Here is a 22996-nt window from a genome sequence, read left to right on the forward strand (position 1 = left end):
TGCAGTTCAGCCCTGCCCTGTATGCACACCTGTTCAAAACACAGCTAAGAGGAGGAGAGTAGACAAGAGAGGTGTCACAAAATCTATGTGTTTTTCTCATAGTGAGCCCTCCAGCCTGACACTTTACCTTCCATAAGCTTGGTGAGCTAGTTGCCAAGTCTGTAGAACCTCAGAGAAGGTCTTAGGTCCCTAGGCACCTACCACTGTAAAAATTCTCAGGGGCAGCCTAATTCTTTGGGGGCTGAGGTAAGGGTGGAGGGAGCTGTGAAACTACAGAGTACAAATACTAACTTAGGGCTGGCATGCCCCGTCAGGCCATGAGATCATGACTCTATGGCCCACTCATTCAGAAAGGAATAGGGAAGAAGTAAATGTGAAGGCTGTTTTAGAAAGACTTCATCACAAACAGAAGAAACAAAAAACAAAAATGTTTGGGGGCTTCCAAGAATAAGCCTTTGGTTATCTGGAAAGCTCAGCCTTCAGGAATGGTTTACTGGTGTGAATGTTGTTTTCTTAGGATGACACAGATCCAGGACTTTCACTGAAAATAACCTTATTCCTGTCATTTCATATGACCAAGTCAAACAACCCATTTAAGTCAAGGGCTTGTGTCAGTGTGCTCATCTTTTGTTTACATAGTTTATTCTCTTTGCGTTAAATGTGAGAGTAATATGACAATTCTAAAACATCATTTAGACAGCAATCATATACCTTTATGTCAAATGAAATTTCTAATTGGACTTGCTATCAAAGAATAACATTAATTGATTTCCATTTTCCCCATCCCCACCTATTCTCAGAGAAGAAATAATGACCAAGAAGCTGGCCAAAAAGCAACAACAAAACAAAAAACTAAATAAAAACCTGGATAATTCATATACCAACTGTGCAATTTTTAACTATACAAAAGCTGATTATATCTCCTGTCTTCTTTTTTCAAAGAACAAAATCACTCACTAACAGATAGTTTAGCCTCAAAAAGAAAGTCTTTTCCCTTAAAGAAAGTCCCTATGAGGATGGGAAAAATATTGCATTCTCTAACCCCCTTCCCCCCACCCACAAAAACATCTGACTAACTATTTTGTTTTTGTTTTCTTGCAAGGCAATAAAGGTGTTTATTGGGGGTCTTAGAATTGCAATTCGGGGAGCACAGATTTAGGTAGCAACCCAGTTGCAAGCCTGTCTGATCAAGCAGGCTTTCTATTCAAATGTTTTCTGGTCTTTCGCGGCAGAACTCCACTTGACCTTAGATTCTTTAGAGTTATGATTTTTTTTATTTGAAAGAATAAGATTGTAGAATTAAAAATGAAGAGTTCCTAAGAATTCTTGGGTTAAAAAGATAAACAAAACTAAATTGGAAGCGTAAGTGGAAGAACACATGGCTACTTTTGATATGTTGTATTTTGATAGGTTGTATTTTCCCAGTTGGATGCCAGGCTAGAAAAATAAATTATATAGACCCGGGTTTGTTTATTTTTTAATTGCTTCTAAGAAAAAAGTAAGTAATAATAGGTACCATTTATGAATACCTGCTACATGCCAAGTATTCTGCATATATTCATTATATCATGTAAACCACCCAACATTCTTGCAAGGTAGGTATTATCCCATTTTAAAGATGAGAAAACCTGGGCTCAGAGACTTCAGTAAATTGCCTGAGGTCATCTCAGGTAAGAACTAGCAGAGTAGGAATCAAGCTCAGATCTGAAAACTCCCAAAGACCATATTCGTTCCACTGTACCATCCTGTTCTTGCTTGCCTTTAAGTTCCAACCTTTATTTATTGAGCGCTTTCTGTATGCCAGACACTGTACTGCATATACAAAGGCTTTACATGGTTCATTTTCAACCCTGAAGGTTAGAGTTATTTCAGTTTTATGGATGAGAAAAGAGGCTTAGAGAGAAGAGGCTTAATTAATCTGTCAAAATCATCCAACTGCCAAGTGAATTGGAACCCAGGTCACCCACCTCCAAAGCAAATGCTCTTTTAATCTGAATACTCAGCTTCCCCCCAAGTAAGCTGGTGCCTGTCCCAGCCACCAGACTGAACTGAACCTAAAGTGACCAAAAAATGGAGCACCTTACCCTCGAACAGTTCCAGGGAAAATATCCCACACATCTATTCAGTTTTAGATTGGTTAAATACCCCCAGCACAGTATAAATCCAGAACAGAGAATGCTTTAGAAGATATAATGTATAAATTGAAATAAGGCAATGAAGGTTTCTGCATAGGGAGTGACTCGGTGACCAGGTCTTTTAACCTGTCCTGTGAGGGAACTTGTAATCACTCTTGGGGGCAGCTGTTTCCAAGCACTGCCTGATATTTGACTTTAACTGTGTCCTACCCCCATCTTCCCCCCAACCCCAAGCCTCAGGCCCTATTATGTGGATTGTCAGGAAGTCAGAGTGGTTTGAGAGAAAAAGGAAGATTCATCTAAGCGTTAATGGCAAATTATCATGCTTTCCACTCACAGCCTCCCTTGAATATAAAGGACACACAAGTCTTAAGAGATGTTTTGTAGATGTCAATTTCCATACCAAAAAGTAAAGAACTACTCTCTTCTAATAATGAATAACTTTTTTTATTTGTTCATTATATTTTCCAAAGCAGTCTTCATTATGGATTTATACTGTGCTGGCTTATTAAAATTATCAAAAACATCTGACCCACTGGCATGGGCTGTGTGGAATATTTCCTTAGAAATGTTCAAGGGTAAAATTGCTCATAGAAATTTTAGGAGCTCACACTCCTTTGCTATGTGTTCAGAACTCTCCATCATTCCACATCTTTATCCGGAATCCCTTTGTACGAGCTTTCTATCCCCCAGCCTCCGTTCCGCCCACCCTGTTCACCCCACATCCACACTTCCTCACTCTCCACTGCTGTGACTGCGCAGTGCTCGCTGTGCTTGGGGCTCCCTTACCTTTCTCCCTCTCCCCCAAGTCATGATCCTCCTACTGCAATTGCTGCCAAAATGCCAGTCATCTTTCAGGGCCCTGATCAAAGCCATCTCATGTAGCAAGCCCCCGTGGAAGCCTGTAGATGGAATATATCTGCCCACCCCTTGCCCCACAGTGGCTAATGCCTCCGTTACTGTTTTCTCCTCGTCTCCCTTCCTGGGAATCCGGGTGAGCCTGTGCAAGCCCTGTAAGGAGGAGCAGGGCCTTCCTGAGAGCTTGGCCTCCCCACCTAGAGTTGGGGTAGTAGATGCTTGGGAAATGTTTGTCAAATTGGATATATGTTGCTGTTGTTGTCTCTAACGTACAAAGTTCATAAAAAAAATACTAGATTAGCTTGAGGAATTTTCTTCTTCCTCATAAAGTCCTGTTAGTCATCCTTTACATTGAAATAATCACAATATTTGCAAATTTAAGCCTTGCTGGTTTGTTCAAATGTTTCAAGGCTGGAATCAAAACTGACCAGTCCTTTTCCTTCTAATCTTTTACATGTGGAACATTGCCCATGCATTTTTGTTTTGTTTTGCTTTGCTTTTGTTTTTGTTTTGCATGGACAGGCACGAGGAATCAAACTCGGATTTCCGGCATGGCAGGCGGGAAATCTGCCGTACCACTCAGTATGTCCATGCATTTTTTAAATTTAAAACTTGTGACTCTTTATAGACTTTGCCAAGTTTTTGTTTTTTACTTTTTTAATTGTGTAATATAACATATATGCAAAGCAAAGAAAGAAAAAAGCAATAGTTTTCAAACCACTCTTCAATAGTAGTTGTAGGACAGATCTCAGAGTTTGGTATGGGCTACTGTATCATCATCTCAGATTTTTCCTTCTAGCTGCTCCAGTACATTGGAAGCTAGAAGGATTATATATATATCTTTTTTTTAATCATCGCTTTTTTTCTTTTTTGTGAAAAATAACATATATACAAAAAAGCGGTAAATTTCAACACACAATGCAACAATTAGCTGTAGAACATATTTCAGAGTTTGGTACGGGTTACAATTCCGCAAGTTTAGGTTTTTACTTCTAACTTCTCTAAGATACTGGTGACCCAAAGAAATACCAGCACAATGGTTCAACAATTATACTCATCTGCTAAACCCTACCCTGCCTTTGTAACTCCACCATCACCTTTGATCTTTCTCCCACTCTTTAGGGCTTTTTGGGCTATGCCCATTCTAACATTCATGTTGGAAGGGCTGTCAATGATAAGGGATAGGAAGATGGAACTAGCTGATTTCTGGAGAGGCTGGCCCCCCTACATTTCAGGACCAAACTGGTCCAGAGACCCATGTGGAGGTTGTAGGTTTCTGGAAAGTTACCCTAATGCATGGAACCTTTGTAGAATCTTATGTATTACCCTAGATGTTCTTTAGGATTGGCTGGAATGGTTTTTGTTAGAATTTGGCAAGTTATGATAGGGAGCAAAGTCTAACTGAAGTTTGCCCCCCAGAGTAGCTTCTCATTCCTGGGAGTCATCTCCCATGCCGCCAGAAAGACTTTCACCCCTGGATGACATGTCCTACATAGTGGGAGTTTGCCCAGTTTTTAAATGGTAAGAATTTTGTGTTTGAGTACATTTTCATTTATTTAAGGATCCTTTTACTCTTATATTCAAAATATTTAATGTAGCCAGATTTCTTTTTTAATCCTCCCAGGCCAGGAGTTTTATTTATTGTGACTAAATTATTTTAAAGAGAGATGTTAAAACAGTACCTAATGCTAGCTATTTATGGCATCCTCTTGTTAGATTCATTTCTGTATCTAATAAAAGCATGTTCTCTTTTCTGTTTTTTATGCTTCTAGTTCAGTAAGCATTTCCTCCATTTCATCATCTATGTAGTCAATCACTAAATATACATTGCCAGCCTACTGTGTGTCAGCCCTGTGCCACTCAGGCAGAGGATATAGAATCAAGACAAGTGCACTTAAATTGTTAGTAATCCGGCTGGGAGAACGTTGGTTGGTCTGTATGGGCAGAGGGAGTGGAGAAATTGCCAAGATACCAAGCAGGCGAGGAAGGCTTCCTGAAAGAAAATAGGCTTGGCCTGTGTCCCATAGTTGGGAGCAATAGCAGGTTGAAGGCACTGAACAAGGGGCCAAGCCTGAGGAAATGAGAATGTCAGAGCAACAAGGGGACCAGAATCCAAGTGGGAAACATATCCAGAGAACACAGAACCCAGGTGGCATAGCAAGGCAGGAGGCCCAGCATGCAGCAACAGTCCACCTCCAGGAAATGTGGGTCCTCAGTTATAAGGTAGCACTTGGTATGTGGAATATGCTCACTGCACTTGTGAGCAATGAGGGAATGGATGAAGCAAAGGGAAGGCAGACTGAGAAGCACTCAGGGCAAGGAAGGGCATCACTTCGCCCCAGCCTCAGCCACAGGTATTCTCCATTCATCCTAGTGAGGGCCACACCTGAGCAACCCCTGAGTCAGGAGCTGGCGGAGTTCCAGGACAGAACCATTTTCCTAACAAGCTGAGCCTTGCTGAGAGTGAACCCAAATAAACCCCAGAAAGGAAGGAGAGCCCTTCAGTAGGTAGAACAGCTTGGCTCCTGAGCTTCCTGAGGCCAGCACCTGTGTCCTTTATCTTTGGATCACACCATGTCACCCCTCATGCACAAACGTCCAGGAAGTAGGGAAAGAAAGAAAGTGAAATTGATAAAGTAGGGCAGGTTATGACTTTTCTGAATCGAATACATATGATACCAAAAGAACCAAATAAAAAATGGAAAATTAGTATTTCTACACAGCATCAAATGCTTTATTGACTTCCTCCCTCTCTATGGAATATTCCCCAGACTCCAATTCTGGTTCACCTCTTAACCTCCTATAATCAACTCAAAGTCTGCCTCCTCCACAGAACTCTAACCCCAAGCAGATTCGCCATCCCTTTGCACGTACACCATGTACATGCCTCAGCCAGCACCTGGATGAGCTGCACTCGGGTACCTTACTGACCCTTCTGTCTCCTTTTCCAACAGGAGCTCAAGGGCATGGGCACCTTCATTCCTTCCAAAACAATACCTTCCAGTTAGTAAATGTTGGAGGAAAAGAAGAGACAGACAGCAGACACCTGCCCAACCAGCTCATTGTGCCAACCTGATAGTGTTCTCATGAGGCCCCATGTACCTGTTAGAAATATATTAATTCACTATGTTCTGGTTTTTATGCACCTTTTTCTTTCATGCTTTTTATGTCTTTACAACACTGGCATTGCATTTTCTTCATGAAGACCATTCAACTTTCCTGACCCTCTTAGTTTTATAAATGCCCCATTTTTTAAAATTAATATTTATTTGAAAAAGAAGCACAAAGATCATAGAAAATATACCCATGTACTTTAAAGAGTAATAAAACAAGCACACCACAGACTTACGTTGCCAGGACCTTAGCAGCCCTGTGTGTGCCCCTCCCAAAAGTAACCACTGTGCTGAATTTTACAATAACTGTCCCCTTGATACTTAATCACCTACATAAATGCTCAAAACATCATTTATTTTTTTTCTATTTTGAACTTTGTACAAATGGAATCATGTTGATTGTATTCTGCTGCTGTGAATATCAATGCTCAATTTTTTAAAGCCTTCTGAAATTATAGATATTTAAAGCTTACAGAAGTTTAAATGCTAAATAAAGCAAATATCCATGTATTCACCTCAGTCAAATCTTATCATTTTGCTGTAATCGCTTCTAGGGTTTTTGTTGTTTATTTTTAAAGAAATTAACACAGTATCAATTCAGTTGGAGGCCCCTGAGTGCCCCTCCTGGACCCATTCCTGTACCTCTCTCCCTCTGCCTTGCTGCCAGAGGTTACCACAGAAATACCAGAATTTGGTATTTCTCATTTCTATGCATGTTTTATACTTTTATTAATACGGACAGTCATAAAGAGTATACAATTTTGTTTGCGTGTTTTTGAACTTTATAAATATATATTGAACATTGTTTGTCTCATCTCTAACTTGCTCTTTCCATTCAACATTATGCTTTTGAAGTTCATCATTGTTGGTATGTGAAGTTTCTGTTCATTCATTTAAACTTCTCTGAGGTGTTCTATTAATTTTTTAACAATTTATTTACCCAGTCTCCTATAGATGGACATTTGTGGTATTTCCAGTTTTTGTCATAGTATATGACATAATACAGCAGCAAGCCTTCTCCTACATGTCTTCTTGTGCACATATGGTGATTTCTGAGTGGAATGGCTGAGTCATAGAATATGCATCTTCATTCTTACCGAACAAGAGGTCACAGCAGTTTACATTCTCATCAGTGAATGATAATCCCCTGGGTTCCACAGCCCTGACAACACTTGGTTGTCACTTAAATTGCTGTCAATCTAATGGGTATGAAATGAAATCTTATTGAGATTTTAATTTGCATTGTCCTTAAATGCTCCTTTTTCTTAGTTTGCAGATGAGAAAATCAAGGCTCAAAGAGGCTAGATGTATTACCTGGGTAGGAAATGATGGGGCCAGGACTTGAGTTCAGTTTTATTTGACTCCAAAGGCTGATTCACCTTTTCCCACCATAGCATCCTCTCTTGTTCCATATTAGGAGTTTTTACATTTACGGCAAAATTCAAGAATGTTTAGGACTCAGATTGCTTAAATTAAAACCCTGAAGGTTACCTGTTTCCATGATCAGATCACATAAAGGGTAGTGAAAAAAATGGATACAGCCTTCTGCATACTGATGTATTAGTTTAGTAAAGTCTAGGTAATATTTAGTCTCCCCTGTCACTTAAATGAAAGGCAGTGATGATAAAAGGAGACACTATTTGATTTTAATACCATGAATAGAGATATTTCTAAATTGGAAAACTTTATATTTCTTGCAGACAAGTATTTTGGATATGTGGTATTTAATTTTCTAGTGGTGAAACACATGCCTCTCGAAGATTTAGTGTGTAGTTCATAAGATTGGGGACGGTCAGGAATAAGTGGTGGTCTTCTATGCTGGGTGGATGCCCGCTATGGGGGTTGCCTGGGAATTGGATGTGTTCAAACTGCTCTAAGGAAGAATTAACCTCAGATGGAATCGTTACTGCACGGTGAGTTTACAGCGAGTCCACAGGGCTTTAAGCTATCCCATAATGAGGGCTTGAGGAACTGAAGAGGTCTAAGGGGACTGGAGATGGGAACATAACTATAACCACCACGAAGTGAATACAGGAGTACCTTCCCTACTTTTACACAGGGAAAAAGCACAGAAATATGTAGTTTTGAATGTTTGCAGAAATGAAATAATGGCTGACTTGTGAATAATGATGAAAACATTTGATGATGTGACTCCCAGGGAATCAATTATGGTTAACCCCTCATTTGTCTGGCATTTTCAAGGATTTGACTATCCCACATAACTGAATTTTCCAGGAAAGTAAAATTTTCCTATTTATTTGCCTTGAATGTTTTTTTAACCATGCTTGGTGGAAATATTTCTGAAATAGATTATACAATTATCCTGCCTTCCTGTACAGAAGCTACAAGAAATAAATTAACATTTCCCTGGATGCTGTGGACGGCCTGTATGAGGAGACCTGATTAAAAGAGGTTTAAACAGTAAGGATTTGTAGTTTTCTCACAATAAGGAATCCAGAGGTAGGCAGTCCAGAGATGATGACTTTAGCAGCTCAGTGATGTCAGGCTCTCTGGCTTGCCTTCTTTGTAATTCTTTGACTTTCCCCTCATGATCACAAAATGGGTGCCACAGCTCCAAGCCTCCAGACCTTACATGATAAAATCAAAGGCACCAACAAAACTAGGAACTTCTCCTTGTATATGTCTTTAATCAGAGAGGAAAATATGTCTCAAAGACCCCTAGAGACTTCCCCTTGGATCCCAGTGGCAGGGTTGAGATTGAATATCCAGAATTTTCAGATTCTAGAGTAGACAAGGACTCTGCCCATAATTTCTTGTGAAGGATGGAGAATGGCTGTTGGATAGGCCACCAACAGTGTTCCCCACCATTACCGAGGCTGGAGAGTGAACCCCACTTGATGTGTGGCAATAGACTGAGAGATCATGGCGCTCCTTTGCCCCACCACCCAATGGCCCCAAATGGGGATTCTTTTGGCCTCCTAAGTCTGCTTTTATTTATTCTATTCTCTCCTTCCTTTGTGCCAGATTGGTAGTTGTCACTACTTGCTTATCTTGCCATAACTGGATATATTTTTACCCCTGGAAAAATCATATAACCAAATTTATTTGAATTATGCCTGATATGTTCTGAGTATGTAGCATTTCTTTTGGCTCTTCAGGGCCATTTTTCCATTATTGAGGATCTGGGATAAGGAGTTTCTAAAGAGTCACATGAATTTTAGATACCACTTTAATGAAATCTTAATGGTGAAAGTATAAGCAATGGGAGTAGTTAAGCTTGTTTATAAGGGAAGATAAAACAGCATCTGACCACCTGAATCCCAGCATGGTTTGGAGAAAGGCTATCAGGTTTATCAGTGCATTCAGCTCCTTCCCAAAGCTGCAGGATGGTTTTGGCATGGAGAACCCATCTAGGTCTGAGACTGTGACGAAGGGAACCTAACCCTGCAGCCACTGTCCAGCATGAGGCTGGGAAGGGCTGCCACCTGCCTGGAAAGCCCTTGATGAGAAGCAGAGCCCTGGGACTGAATCTTGGGAACTGCTCAAGTTGTTCGGAATTGGAAGTGTTTGATTGTGACTTGTTTCAACAATTCTTGAAGAAAGTAATGCTTCAAAAATGGTTGTTTCAGATTCTACTTAACAGGTAGAGACCATCTGCAGATAGAGAGCTGACCACCATTCAGTCTGTATAGAGGAAGAAGGAAATAGGAAACAGTTGTCAAAGTCAAAATACTACTGATGATGAGTAATTGAACCAAACAGAATGAATGCTCCAGAAATACAAACCTGAGCCAGTAGACAAATTGGAGTCTAAGAAAGCAAATGGTTAAAATATGCAATTATGATATATCTGGAACTATGAGTCAAAACTGCTTCAAGCCCAGGGGGTTCCTTCAGAGTAAGTTAGCTGTTTGAAGGGTTAACGTCCTTGTTTAATCAGAAAATCGTGTTAGCCTCTAAGTAAAAGTTGTCACTTAACTTTTGCTTAGAGGCTAAGTAATGTGTTAGCCTCTGAGTTAATGTGTTAATCTCTTAGTGATAGAAACATTTGGGAATAAGAAAACCCAGTGTTTCAAAAACTGTTCCTAATGTTTTGTACCATTCAAATCATTCTTATAAGAGGAATGCGAAGTATTCCTCATAAATATCTTAGTTATTAACTCATTCTTGTGCATAAACATCATTAAAGAGATCATCCTTTTATTATCTCCTGACTGATACAGACGGGATAGTTCAGCAAGGTATTTGTATCTTTTCCCTTTTATTTTCACATATGTGAATTGAATAAGTGGATTACCGATTTTATGAAGTACTCTGACCCTTCCTGCTCCAGCCACTGTGTGCACAGAAAAGGGATTCCGATTTTACCATTGGCTTCAACTACACTTAGTGAGGCACATCTCCAGGGAGAAATAATCATGTAATCAAAGCTTTGGTCCTGGTATACATCAGCATATAGTTTTTTTTTTTTTCAATTGGAACTACTCAATTGCCTAGGTAAATAAATTGGTACTCATATATTTTAGTTGTTTCTGATGCTAATTGGGCATTTATGAAGTCAGAGAGGGTGATTTCAGAACTAGCTGGGAGCATTTTGCACAGTATCAAAATACTAATACCAGCAGCTCATTTTCTATGCAACAAATGACAAGAACAAAAAATATAATACATTCTAAAGCCTAAAGAGCCAGTGGCTTAGAATCCCGTAGACTGGTATTACCTGCATTGCTTTTGATATTGAGTGACTGTTACTTGCTATTTGTACATTATTTCCATTTAATTCTATTATTTAAAATTGTTGCATTTTTAAAGGGACACCTATAAGTTAAATACTTTTGTGCTATTGATGTTTGCTCTGGGGTTAATCTGAATCTTGTTTTATATTTTGTAACTTGTACATAATATAAACATAATTGAAGTCAAATTAAAGTATAAATAAATAAGCACTTTTTTTTCAAAAATTTATCAGGGGAAATGAAATGAGTAATCAGGAAAAAGATATAAGCTTAATTTTAGAAAGCATTATCTGTTCCAAGTGACCGATCTGATAATGATCCAGATCATGCTTTATATATGAAAGGATTCAAAAAGGGGTTTCTAAATTGAATTATTTGTAATTTAAATTAGTCTGTTTTCATATTTTATATTGTTTCTACATGTATTAAATATCTGGCTCTGGCACAAATAGACATGTATTGAGACTGCCTTATTGAAGTAATTTGAAAATGTGGCAGGAGAGTGAACATTCAAAACTTTGCCACTTTTCTTTGGTTGTAGTGTGATTTATAGACACAAACCCCCCTCAGCACCGAGTCAGCTATCAACAAGTCAAATATACACAGATGTCTAAGAGGTCAAAAATCATATGAATGATTTTTGGGGTTTTATTTTTATTTATTTATTTATTTTAAAGTTTACTGCAAATTTAGTTTTTTTCCTTCAAGAAGGCATATTGGATGTTTATAGGGTCTAGCCCAGGACAAGTGGTCACCCCAGACTGGGGTGGTAAGGGTGGTAAATGTGTAACTATCTAAAAAATGTATTTTTTTAATACATTTGTCTCATGCAGCCAAAAATATGAACCTTGTACACACTTCACCGTGAAAACTTGGCCTTACTAAATTATAGTAATGACATAGTGAGAGAGCTGGAAGCAGGTTATACCAGTATCCTTAAGGACAAGAGGCATTGCAGCACAGTAGAAGGAGCTTAGCATTCCAGCCCTGCCTCTGCCTAGCTCTGACATGAGCAAGTTAATAAACCTCTTGAAGCCTCAGTTTTGCTCCTTTGTTAAATGGAGATGGTAAAAAAGAATGTCTGCTTCATGGAGTTATGGGTACCTTTTAAACTACTCTATAAAGGTAGAAACATCTACACATAGTTTTCTTATTATTCTGGATAAATGAATGTGCCTGTTCTTTGTCCTAGAAGTTCACACAAGCCCACATATATACCTTATGAATGTGTTCTTGAAACAGTCTGTATCTTTAATGATGGTTTGCCTCACCCAAAAATACTAAGCCATTTTAGTGTTAAAAATTGGATTAAAGAATCCCAAAGTGAAAAGGTAATGCACATAATACATATTAGTAGTAAGGATTAGGTTTAGTCTATACTGTAACAGCATCTACATGTAGTACTTGATGAGTCTTTATGGTATACCATTAAGAACTTGCCACTACTGTTGCAAGTATCATATTTAGTGATCTTTATGTGGTAATACAAATGGGAAAAAATTGAAAATCACTGGGTATCAGAGCTCATTTTTTAATGCCATTTTGTGAGAAATATTCACACACCATTCAGACTATTCGAAATGTCCAATCACATAGTTGTACATACAACTCCATGATCAATTTTACAATATTTTCATTACTCCATAAAAGAATAAAAAAGGAAATCCAAATCCTCCATACCCCTTAACCCCCCCCCATTATTAATGCATAGTATTGGTGTGGTACATTTGTTACTGTTGCTGAAAGAATATTAAAATATTACTGTTAACTATAGTCCATAGTTTGCAATAGGTACATTTTCCCCCATATATCTCTCTACTGTTAACTCCTTGTAATACTCAGACTTCATTTCTTGATTGGAAGTCAAATGTTAACATTTTTTATTTTTTCTAGTGGTTCAGTCAACATATCCTATAAAATAGAAAGGTTGTCACCTGTCCCCTGTACCCCCTATCCAAATCCATTCTTCAAGGTCAGCCTCAGTCCTACCTCTCCCACCAAATTGTAGATGAGGGCTGTCCAACTCTAGAAGTGCGTATGGTATAATAGACACTTAACACAGCTAACTCCGCGGTGGAATATTGGATAAGGTAAGTTCAGCTGGCTGAGGGCTCGTCAGCCCTAAGCTTCTATAACCATTTCATAGTATTTGCTCAGCACCTACATATCAAATTTAGCCAGAAAAGTGTCTTGAGGTGCGTTTAAGCCTTAACTTTCTTTTCCTTTCTTTTTTTTTTTTTTTTGCAGTTGACCTGCCCTTGTTTTTCCCTCGAGACCAGCCAACCCTCACATTTCAGTCCGTCTATCACTTTACCAACAGCGGACAGCTTTACTCCCAGGCCCAAAAGAATTATCCATACAGCCCCAGATGGGATGGCAACGAAATGGCCAAAAGGGCAAAGTAAGTGAAGCCATTGTTATTTCCTACAGAAAAGGAATTTTTTTTTTTTGTCTATTCCAGGGGTCAGCAAACTACTGCCTGCAGGCTAATCCTACCCTGTGCCTGTTTGTATTGATAAGGTTTTATAGAAACACAGTCACGTCCATTTTTTTTATTTATTATCTATGGCTCCTTTTATGCTATAATGACAGAGTGAGTAGTTGCAACAGAGACCATATGGCAAGCAAAAGCCTGTTTACTATTTATGGAAGAGTTTGCCAACCCTTGATCTAGCCTCATCAGGAAGAAGCTGACCTATATCTGAAAGTATTTCCTTTTCCTTCTGTTTCTGTTATTCTCAGAAATGGCTAGGACTGTTCTTTACTTTTTTAATGGATTAAAGGATTTATTAGAAACCTCCTACTCTATTTAAATTAGAGAACTACTAGATGAGAATTAGATCTATGAATTAATGGTGTCAATGATGAAAATGCTGGCAGATAATTTTATATTTGAAAAAAACGAAAAGTTTTAGGTGACAGTAAACAAATGGAATTTCTGCTTAATGGCCAATACGTGGACCCAGTTCCTGGTTTTCACACCTATCTCCACTATTACATGCTTCATCACACCTCTGCAGTAGGTACCATGGCCACTGCCCAAAGTAAGGGTTACATGTTCCTTGATTGAAAAGATGGCTACACAAATAGCTTAGAGTTAGTAAAATCACTGTGGAAGTAGATTGGGAATTTTTAGAGGTTGAAATTAGAATGTAGAGTTCAGAGGTGAGCTATTACTTGTAAACTTCTCTGTCCATGGTGCAAGTCAGCCCACCTCCGTGCTATGGAATGAGTAAGTGCGGAAAATAGACTGAGTGGTTTTATAGGTAAGACTGTAGATACTTTTTTAGTATCTGGGACAGTAGGCTTCACAGACCATGGCCTCCTAGACTGAAACAGCAGTGGCTCAAAATGATATTTTCCAAAAATAGAGTGTTGCATGGTTGGCCCTTTATAACTCTGAACAGCCATATTCTCACACTTGTGATACCAGCTGAAGGATGAACAGATCCAAAGATACACACAAACCAAGAATTCCTCTTAAGTATCCTCTCCATTCATGCATCAGATATTTATTGAGCATCTACGTTTCAGGCCTTGTGGTCCATGCTGAGGATACGGTGGTAAACAGAAGAGAAATTGGCCATGTCTTCATGGAGCTTATGGCCTAGCAAGGGAGATAAAAGCCCTTGTCAGATAAAACTTCTGACAGTTTTGAAAGTGCCCACTTATAAAGCCTGGCTTCCCTACCTGCAGTGCTCTTGATTAGTCAGGCTTTACCCCTGCCTCCCACGCACCGCCCCCCCCTCACCAAGACCTCCCCATCCCTCACCCCAGGTGCTACCTCCTGGCATCTTCTACACTGTATGGTGCAGGGTCTTCACTTAGAGCAGGCCCAGTTTCCAAATGCTGACAGAGTGGATTTTTTTTTTAAACTGTAGACCTCACCAGATTCACATGTGGAATCCAGAGTTGTTATCTGAAACTCCAGAGTGCCCTCTTCTCCTGCATTTCCCTTTTTTTCCATGATGCCCAAGTCTGAAATCTGCTTAACTCAAAATTGCGCATACACAAGTGCAACTAGTAACAATGATTAAGACTTATACAGAGAGAAACACAGTTGAAAAAAGGAATTATAAAATAAGTTTCATGTTCAAGTATTGCAATTGTTTAATATTCTGGGCTTTCCCCAAATATACGTAGGATCTCCTTCAGAAGATGGCTGTTATTTGTGGTACATACAGTGCAGTCTGAACCAGACATATCTTTGTGGTTTCCATGGCAAAGCTGTCTTGGTGTGTGTGTTAAGTGTGTGTGCGCCTGTGCATTTTTCTTAAGTAGGCATTTTCGTATGTATGAATCGCATCTTTAAGAAACTGCAAACCACAAGCCTGTGATTTCAGTTTAGGAATATTGTAAGTGAAGCCTGTTTATCTTAACAGATGGGTTCAGAGTTTCAAGAGACATTTGCTTTATGTTAACACCAGTCTAAAGAAAACATCTGAAATAACCTTAAAAGAATCTGCTTTATACTGTAGCGAAGATGGATCCATTTTAAATGTAATACAAGAGAAAGCCAGCAGCTCATGCTAGTAAGAAAAAAATAGTTTAAAAGCTCCATTCTAAAATTGAACAGAGTAACTGCTCTGGGCTGTGTCAAAGGCCAGCTAATGGATAAACACAACCAGGGAACTGTCCTGCAGGGTAGACTTGAGATTGGTGGAAAAGGCTGAAGAGAAAAGACAGAGAGAGAGAAAAAGGTCAACGACAACATTCCTAACACGCCCTGTTTCTTTGTCCTGTGAAAACATTGTATGTACACAGTGCGTAAAAGGCTATAATTCACTTGGGCAGCTCTGCCCATGACATAAACACTCTCATGGTTTATGAACAGCAGTGGAGCTCTTTGAGTGGAGTCAGCTGTTTTTTCCCTCCTGTAGAGCAAAATTCTTAACACATGAACTTAGGAAGGACACTTTCTGGCACCGACCAGGGCCTTTTTTGCCACGTATGCTTTATGCTCATCTCATGGCTGTCCAGCAAACCTGTCTCTGACAAGTGAAATACTCTGTACTGGGTGAGCACAGGCTTTGGGTCTTGTAGGTTCCAGTTCCTGTTGCAACTTGTAAATCCTGTAAGCTGTGTGGCCTTGGGCAGGGCTCTTAGCCTCTCTGAACTTCTCTACTTCCCCCACCCAATTCAGTGGATTAGATGTGAAGGGTCATCCAGTGAATTTGCATATGGCAGACCCTTGAGCTTAGCTCACCCTTTCCTCCATCCTTTCCATCCACTCAAATCTACTGGTCCTTCAAAATTCTACTATGAGGTTTTTCCTATACACTTTCAACTTGCAAGCAGCTCCTTCCCCTTTTTGCAGTCTTATTTTGATTGTTGTCCTTGTAATGCTTTGAAATATCTTTTGTGTTATTGTTTGACTTTCTAGTCTTCATTTTTGTCTCATTTCCTTAACCACATTGCGAGTTCTTTGAAGGCAAAGGTTTTATATAAATATCTCTTATTATTTCGGTATACTTTACATACAATGAAATGGCCAGATTTTAAGGATACCTTTTGATGAGTTTTGATGAGTTTCCTTCTATCCTTTTCCAGTTAGCCTCCTCACCCCTAAGGCAACTGCTGTCCCGATTTCTATCACAGTATCTTACCTTTGCTGTTCTAGATACTTCTTATAATTGGAATAATACAGACTGTACTCTTTTTTGTATCTTGCTTTCATTCAACGACATTTTTAGATTTATCTGTTATTGAATGTGTTAGTTGTCCATTCCTTTCTTACTGCTGAGTATTATTCCAGTGTATAAACATACCATAATTTTTTTAATCTGTTCTCCTATACACAGACATTTGGGTTGTTTCCAGTTTGGAGCTGTTATAAATAGAGCTGCTGTGAACATCCTTGTACAAACCTTTTTATAGATATACATTTCCTTTCTTTGGGTGAACACCCAGGAGTGGGCGGATGTGTATGATTAACTTTATAAGAGACTGACAAACGTTTTCCAAAGTGGTCGTATCATTTTACACTCCCACCAGCAATATGCAAGTGGTTCAGTTGTTGCACATCCTCACCAACACATGGTATTGTCAGTCTTGTTAACTTTAGCTATTTTGAGAGGGATGAAGTGATACCTCATGCTTTTTTATTTGTTTGGGTGGTTTTTAAATTTTTCTTGTGGTAACATAAATTTCAATGTAAAATTTCCTACTTCATCCGCTTTCAAGTGTGCAATTCAATAGTATTAATTACACTGACGGCAGTGGTACCATCACCACCACCCATTACCAAAGCTTTTCCATCACCCCAAACAGAAACTCTGTACCCATTAAGCATTAACTCCCCATCCCTCCTCACCCTTGCCTCTGGTAACTTGTGATCTAGTTTTTGTCTCTATAAATTTTCACATTAGAGGTATTTCATTCAAGTGAAATAGTATATTTGTCCTTTTGAATCTAGTTTATTTCACTCAAGGTTCTTCCATGTAGTTGCAAGCATCAGAACTTCATTTCTTTATAAATATTTATGTATATATCTGCCATGTTTTATTTATCCATTCATCTGTTGATAGACACTTGGGTTGCTTCATCTTTTGGTTATTGTAAATAATTGGTGTACAAATTTCTGTTTGAGTCCCTGCTTTCAATTCTTTTGGGTGTATACCTGGGAAGTAGTATTGCCAGGTCTTATGGTAATTCTGTACTTACCTTTCTGAATAACCATCAAACTGTTTTCCACAGCAATTGTACCATTTTACATTGCCACCAACAGTATTCAAAGATTCCTATTTCTTTGCATCCTCACCAACACTTTTTATTTTCCCTTTTTTAATAACATATTTTAGTGGATGTGAGATGGTATCTCTTTGTGGTTTTGATTTTCATTTCCCTATTGGCAAATGATGTTGAGTATCTTTTCATGTGCTTATTGGCCATTTGTATATCTTCTTTAAGGAAATGTCTGTTCAAGGTCTTTTCCCATTTTTAGTTGAGTGATTTTTCTTTTTGTTGTTGAGTTGTAGGAATTCTTTATATAAGATGTATATTAAACCCTTATTAGGTATACATTTCCAAATGTTTTCTCCCATTCGGTAAGTTCTCTTTTCATTTTTTTGATAATATCTTTTGATGCACAAAAGTTTTAAATTTTGATGAAGTTTCATTTATTTTTTTCTTTTGTTGCTCATGCTTTTGGTATAAAGTCTAAGAATTCATTGCCTAATACAAGGCCCTGAAGATAGTCCCCTGTAATTTCTTCTAAGAATTTTATAGTTTTAGCTTTTATATTTAGGCTACTTATCCATTTTGAGTTCATTTTTGTGTATGGTGTGATCTCATTGTTGTGTTTTTAGTTTATGGCATGGGCACGGCTCTGGGAATCGAACCCTGGGCTCCAGCATGGCAGATGGGAATTCTGCCACTGAGCCATGTTTGCACCGCCCTCATTGTGTTTTTAATTCCTATTTCCTGATGGCTAATGATGTTGTACATCTTTTCATGTGCTCATTCATGTTAGACATAAACTTTTTTTGTGAAATATTTGTTCAAAACATGCCTATTTTTAACTGAATTGTCATTTTCTTATTGAGCTCAAGAGTTTTTTATATATTTGTCAGGTATATGTATTATGAATATTTTTTTCCTAGTAGTGGCTTGCCTTTTCATTTTCTTATCAGTGTCTTTTGCCAAGCGGAAAATTTTTATTTTCTATGAAATCCATTTTATCAGTGTCTTCTTTTTATGTTAATGCCTCGTGTGTCCTAGAAATTGTCTACCCCAAGGTATTGAAGAAATTCTCCTATGTTTTCTTCTAGAAGGTTTAGTTTTAAGTCTGTGAGCCATCTCAAATTAATTTTGGGGTAGAGTGTGAGGTAAGGGCTCAGGTTCATTTTTGGTTTATACATATCTAGGTACTGAGCGCCATTTATGGAAGACTGCCCCCCCCATCCTTGCCCCCATCCCCGCCCCCGCATTGAATACCTTTGCACCATTGACAAAATCAAATGAAACCAATAATTCTTGAAAGTAGGTAGTATAAATCCTCCTTTGTTCTCCATTATTCAGATTGTTTGGCTGTTTTAGGCTCTTTGCATTTCCATATACATTTGAAAAGTAGCCAACATCAACCAAAGCAAAATACCTGCTGGCATTTTGAGGGTTGTCTTGAAGCTGTAGGTCAACCAGAAAGAAATAACATTTTAACAATATTGTGTTCTCCAATTCATGAACATGGTTTAGTTATGTCTTCTTTAATTTCTTTTAAAATGTTTTGAGTTTTCATTGTAGAAACCAGGATATTTTAAAATATTTTTGCTGCTACTGTAAATGGTATTTTTAAAATTTTATTTTCCATTTGTTTTTTGCTAGTATAGAAGAATACAAAATTTATTGTATGTATTATCCTGATGTCCAACAAGCTCACTAAATTCACTTAATATTTCTAGTAATTTTTTGTAGATCCTTTAGGGTTTCTGACATAAATAGTCATGTCATCTGTAAATAGCTTTATTTTTTTTCTTTTTCAGTTTTATGGTTTCTTATTTCTTTTTCTTGCCTTCTTGCACTGATTAGGACCTCCAGTAAAATATTGTACATAAGCACAAGAGTAAATATCCTTCCATGTCTTGTTCCCTGCTTTTGGGGAAATATATTCAGTATTTCTCCATTAAATATGATATTAGCAGTAGGTTTTACATAGATCTTCTTTATCAGATTGAAGAAATTCTCTTCTGTTCCTACTCTGTTAAGCATATTTTTTATCACAAATTGCTGTTGAGTTCTATAGGCTACTTTTTCTGCATCTGTTGAGATTATCATATTTTTTTTATCCTGTTAATATAATGTTATATTAATACTTTTTAAAATTTAAACACGCTCTGTATCCACCAAACATACACTCCCCCTCCCTGCTTCCCTGTTCCCTGATAACTCTAATCTACTTTCTGTCTGGATTTGCTGTTTTAGTCATCTCTTATAAGTGATGACCTTACATGTCTACATTAATAATTTTTTAATGGTGGACCAACCTTGTATTTCAAGGATAAACCTTTCTTGGTCCTGATATATTATTCTTTTTTATATTATTAGATTTGGCCTGTAAAAATTTTTTACTTCTATGTTCACAAGTGATATTCATCTGAAGTGTTTTTTTTCCTTGTGTTGTCCTTGTCAGGTTTAACAGTTATCAGCACTGTGCTGGCCTTATAAAACAAGTTTGGAAGTTTTCCTTCCTCCTTTCTGGAAAAGTTTGTATACGTTTCTTATTCTTTCCAAATGCTTGAGAGAGTTTTCGTTGTGGGAAAAAATTCAATTTCTTTACTACTTATAAGGATATTTCAAATTTTTTTCTTGCATTTGTTGAATCAAATAGTGTAAGATTGTCTGTAATATTCTCTCATTGTCCTTTTCATATCTGTAGTAATGCATCCTTGTATATTCATTATATTGGCTCTTGTGAGTTTTTCTTTCTCATTTTTTTTCCTTAATCAGTGTATCGCTTTATCAATTTTACTAAGCTTTGCAACAAAGCTACTTTTGACTTGTTTATTTTATCCATGGTTTATTTCTATTTTATTCATTTCAGCTTTTATCTTTATGTTTTCCTTTCTTCTACTTATTTTCAGTTTAATTTGTTCTTTTTCAAGCTTGTTAGAGTAGAAACTTAGATCATTAATTTTAAACCTCTCGTTTTTAGATAAGCATTAAAACTACACATTATTCACGAAGGCTTGCTTTAGCTTCATCCCACAAATCTTGAGATGTGGTAATTCCATCATCATTTTGTTGAAATAGTTTCTTATATCTTTTGTGATTTCTTCTTTGATACATAGGTTATTTAGAAGTGTGTTGCTTAAATTTCAAGTGTTTGGGAATTTTTCTAGATATCTCACTGTTATTGATTCCTAATTTAATTCCCATGTGATCAGAGATCATAATTTGAATTATATCACTCATTCAAAAATTTTGAGACTTATTTCATGGCCCAGTATGTGGTCTGTCTTGGTGAGCATTCCATGTGCACTTGAAAAGAACATATATTCTGCCATTTTTGGTAGAGTATCCTATTTATATATTAAATAAGTAAGACTTCTTGATAACTTGATAGTGTTATTCAAATCTTCTGTATCTTACTGTTTTTTAATGTTTATTTTTGTTTTATTTTCCTCTATCTATTCATTATATCACCTACTGAAAGGTAGTGTTAAAATTTCTAGCTATAACATGTATCATTATCATCCCTGCAGAAAAAGAGATTCTTAATTAAAAGAGCGCAGAGTCAGCATTGATACTTTCACATGCCCCCCAGTAAACAGCCCCCAAACTCAGTGGCTTGTCCAGAGATTCTAACGTTCCAGCTTGTCCCCCCATCCATGGGCGGCCATCGCTGATGATTATGTCTTATTGGGGCCAACATTACCAATTTGAAAACTAGAAAAATTCCATCCTTAAATATTCAATCTACATAAAACCAACCATAATTTTAAAAAAGAAAGAAAGAAACTGAACACATTAGTTACCTTGGTATCTTGTACTTAGTTCAGACCTGTCTAGAAGAATGAATCAGATGACTTTCATAATCATTTCTAGTCTGATAAAGTAATGAATAGATGGAGGGATTTTTTTCCAAGGATGTCATTGTAGAAAGCATCAGGTTGATCCTAGACGGCTTAACATAGAATTTAACCCCAAAACCACATACAGTAATCTTGTCTCACATTAAATCCATTATATAAATAGAATTATTAAAAACTGTTTCACAAAATAACCTCCCAGTCAATACATGGTAATAATTCATCATGAGTCTCCCAAAATCCATTTGTTGTTTCCCTTCTTGCCTCAGAGTCAGAAAGAGATGTGTTATGTTCTTTTATCTTTATGTTGTTGTTGTTTTAATTAGAGAAGTTGTGAGTATTCAGAACAATCATGCACAAAATACCCACATACCACTCTGTCGACAACAACTTGCATTGGTGTAGAACATTTGTGCAATTGACGATAGCCCATTTTTATAATTGTGGTATTAATTAAAGTCCATGGTTTAGCGTAAGTTCACTGTTTGTATAGTATAGTTCCATGGATTTTAAAAAATTTTTATTCTGTTACCATGCATATCTAACAATCTCCCTTTTAATTATATTCAGATATATTTCAGTGCTGTTAATTGCATTCATAATGTTATGCTACTATCACCACTGTCCATTTCCAGAACATTCCCATCATTCCAAAAAGGAACCCTGACATTTTAAGCCTTAACTTCCCATTCCCTCTCCACCCACCCACCCCCATCCCTGGTAACCTATAGTCTAGATTCTGACTCTATGAATTTGCTTATTCTAATTGTTTCAAATCAGATGTTACGTTCTTTAGAAAAGAATCTGAACTCTCCAAAGCAGTCTAATTTCCCCTCTGTTGCTCTTCACCAGGCATAGTTTTATCATTTGTCATCCAGTTGCCTTCGCAGTGTAGCTTTCTCTTTCAAGAATTAAAACAAAATAAGTGTACATTCTGGACTATTTCAATAGCTTTTCATTATTAATAGCCTAGTATTCCCAAAGATGCTGATTTCTTCAAATTTCCCATTAGCTGTCAAATTCCTCGAACCACTCTTAAGCATTCAGTCCTCTGAATAAAAAAAGTTAAAAATAGATCTGCTAGGGAGTGCACGGGTGGTTCACTGGTAGAATGATCGCCTTCCATGCCTGAGGCCCGGGTTCGATTCCCAGACCATGTACCACAAAGAAAAAAAAAAAAGCACAAGAAATAGATCTGCTTCCTTAATTCAAGAGAAGAGGTATAGATATCCCCACCAGATTTCCTCCCCATCCCCACCCTTTACCATGGCCTTCTGAGGCACCCTAGAACTCTAGGACTCCGTGGAGCACTGTAGGAATCCCACTTCTAAGAGAGGACTTCACAGTGCTGGCTGCAGGAGCCCCCAAGGCCTGAGAATTCTTTGAGGACTTGGGGTGGGGGATGCTGGGGCAAGGCTTTTCATGGAGTATAAGTGGTTCAAATCGAGCCCAATTCTCTAGGAATTAATCACTCCCTTCTTTACTACTTGTTGGTAGCTCATGTCATCCTCTGTCCCTGTTGAAATTTAGCCCTGAAGTCAAGCCTCTCTGTAGTCCCTGCACTTGGTATCCCGGCCAGGGGCAGCCAGGGTAGCACAGCTCTGCAAAGCACACTCCTCATCCCCCCTTATCCAGACCCCCACTCAGTGTTAGGGAAGGTCCTGGCA

At 37.9% G+C, this 22996-nt stretch overlaps 1 protein-coding gene across 4 annotated transcripts in view; it reads left to right on the forward strand.

The window, feature by feature from the left end:
- The window catches only part of BABAM2 (BRISC and BRCA1 A complex member 2), a 626549-nt gene that overhangs the window by 567401 nt on the left and 36152 nt on the right, over window positions 1-22996 (forward strand). For 3 of the 4 annotated variants that reach the window (XM_077152478.1, XM_077152476.1, XM_077152479.1), the window contains one exon: window positions 13051-13204. The exons of the other annotated variant lie outside the window; for it this stretch is intronic. In XM_077152478.1, coding sequence (XP_077008593.1) covers window positions 13051-13204 — 154 coding nt within the window. The remainder of the gene's footprint in view (window positions 1-13050; window positions 13205-22996) is intronic. 4 annotated transcript variants of the gene reach the window in all.

Source organism: Tamandua tetradactyla, chromosome 3 (genome assembly GCF_023851605.1).
Source record: "Tamandua tetradactyla isolate mTamTet1 chromosome 3, mTamTet1.pri, whole genome shotgun sequence".
Taxonomy (NCBI): Eukaryota; Metazoa; Chordata; class Mammalia; order Pilosa; family Myrmecophagidae; genus Tamandua; species Tamandua tetradactyla.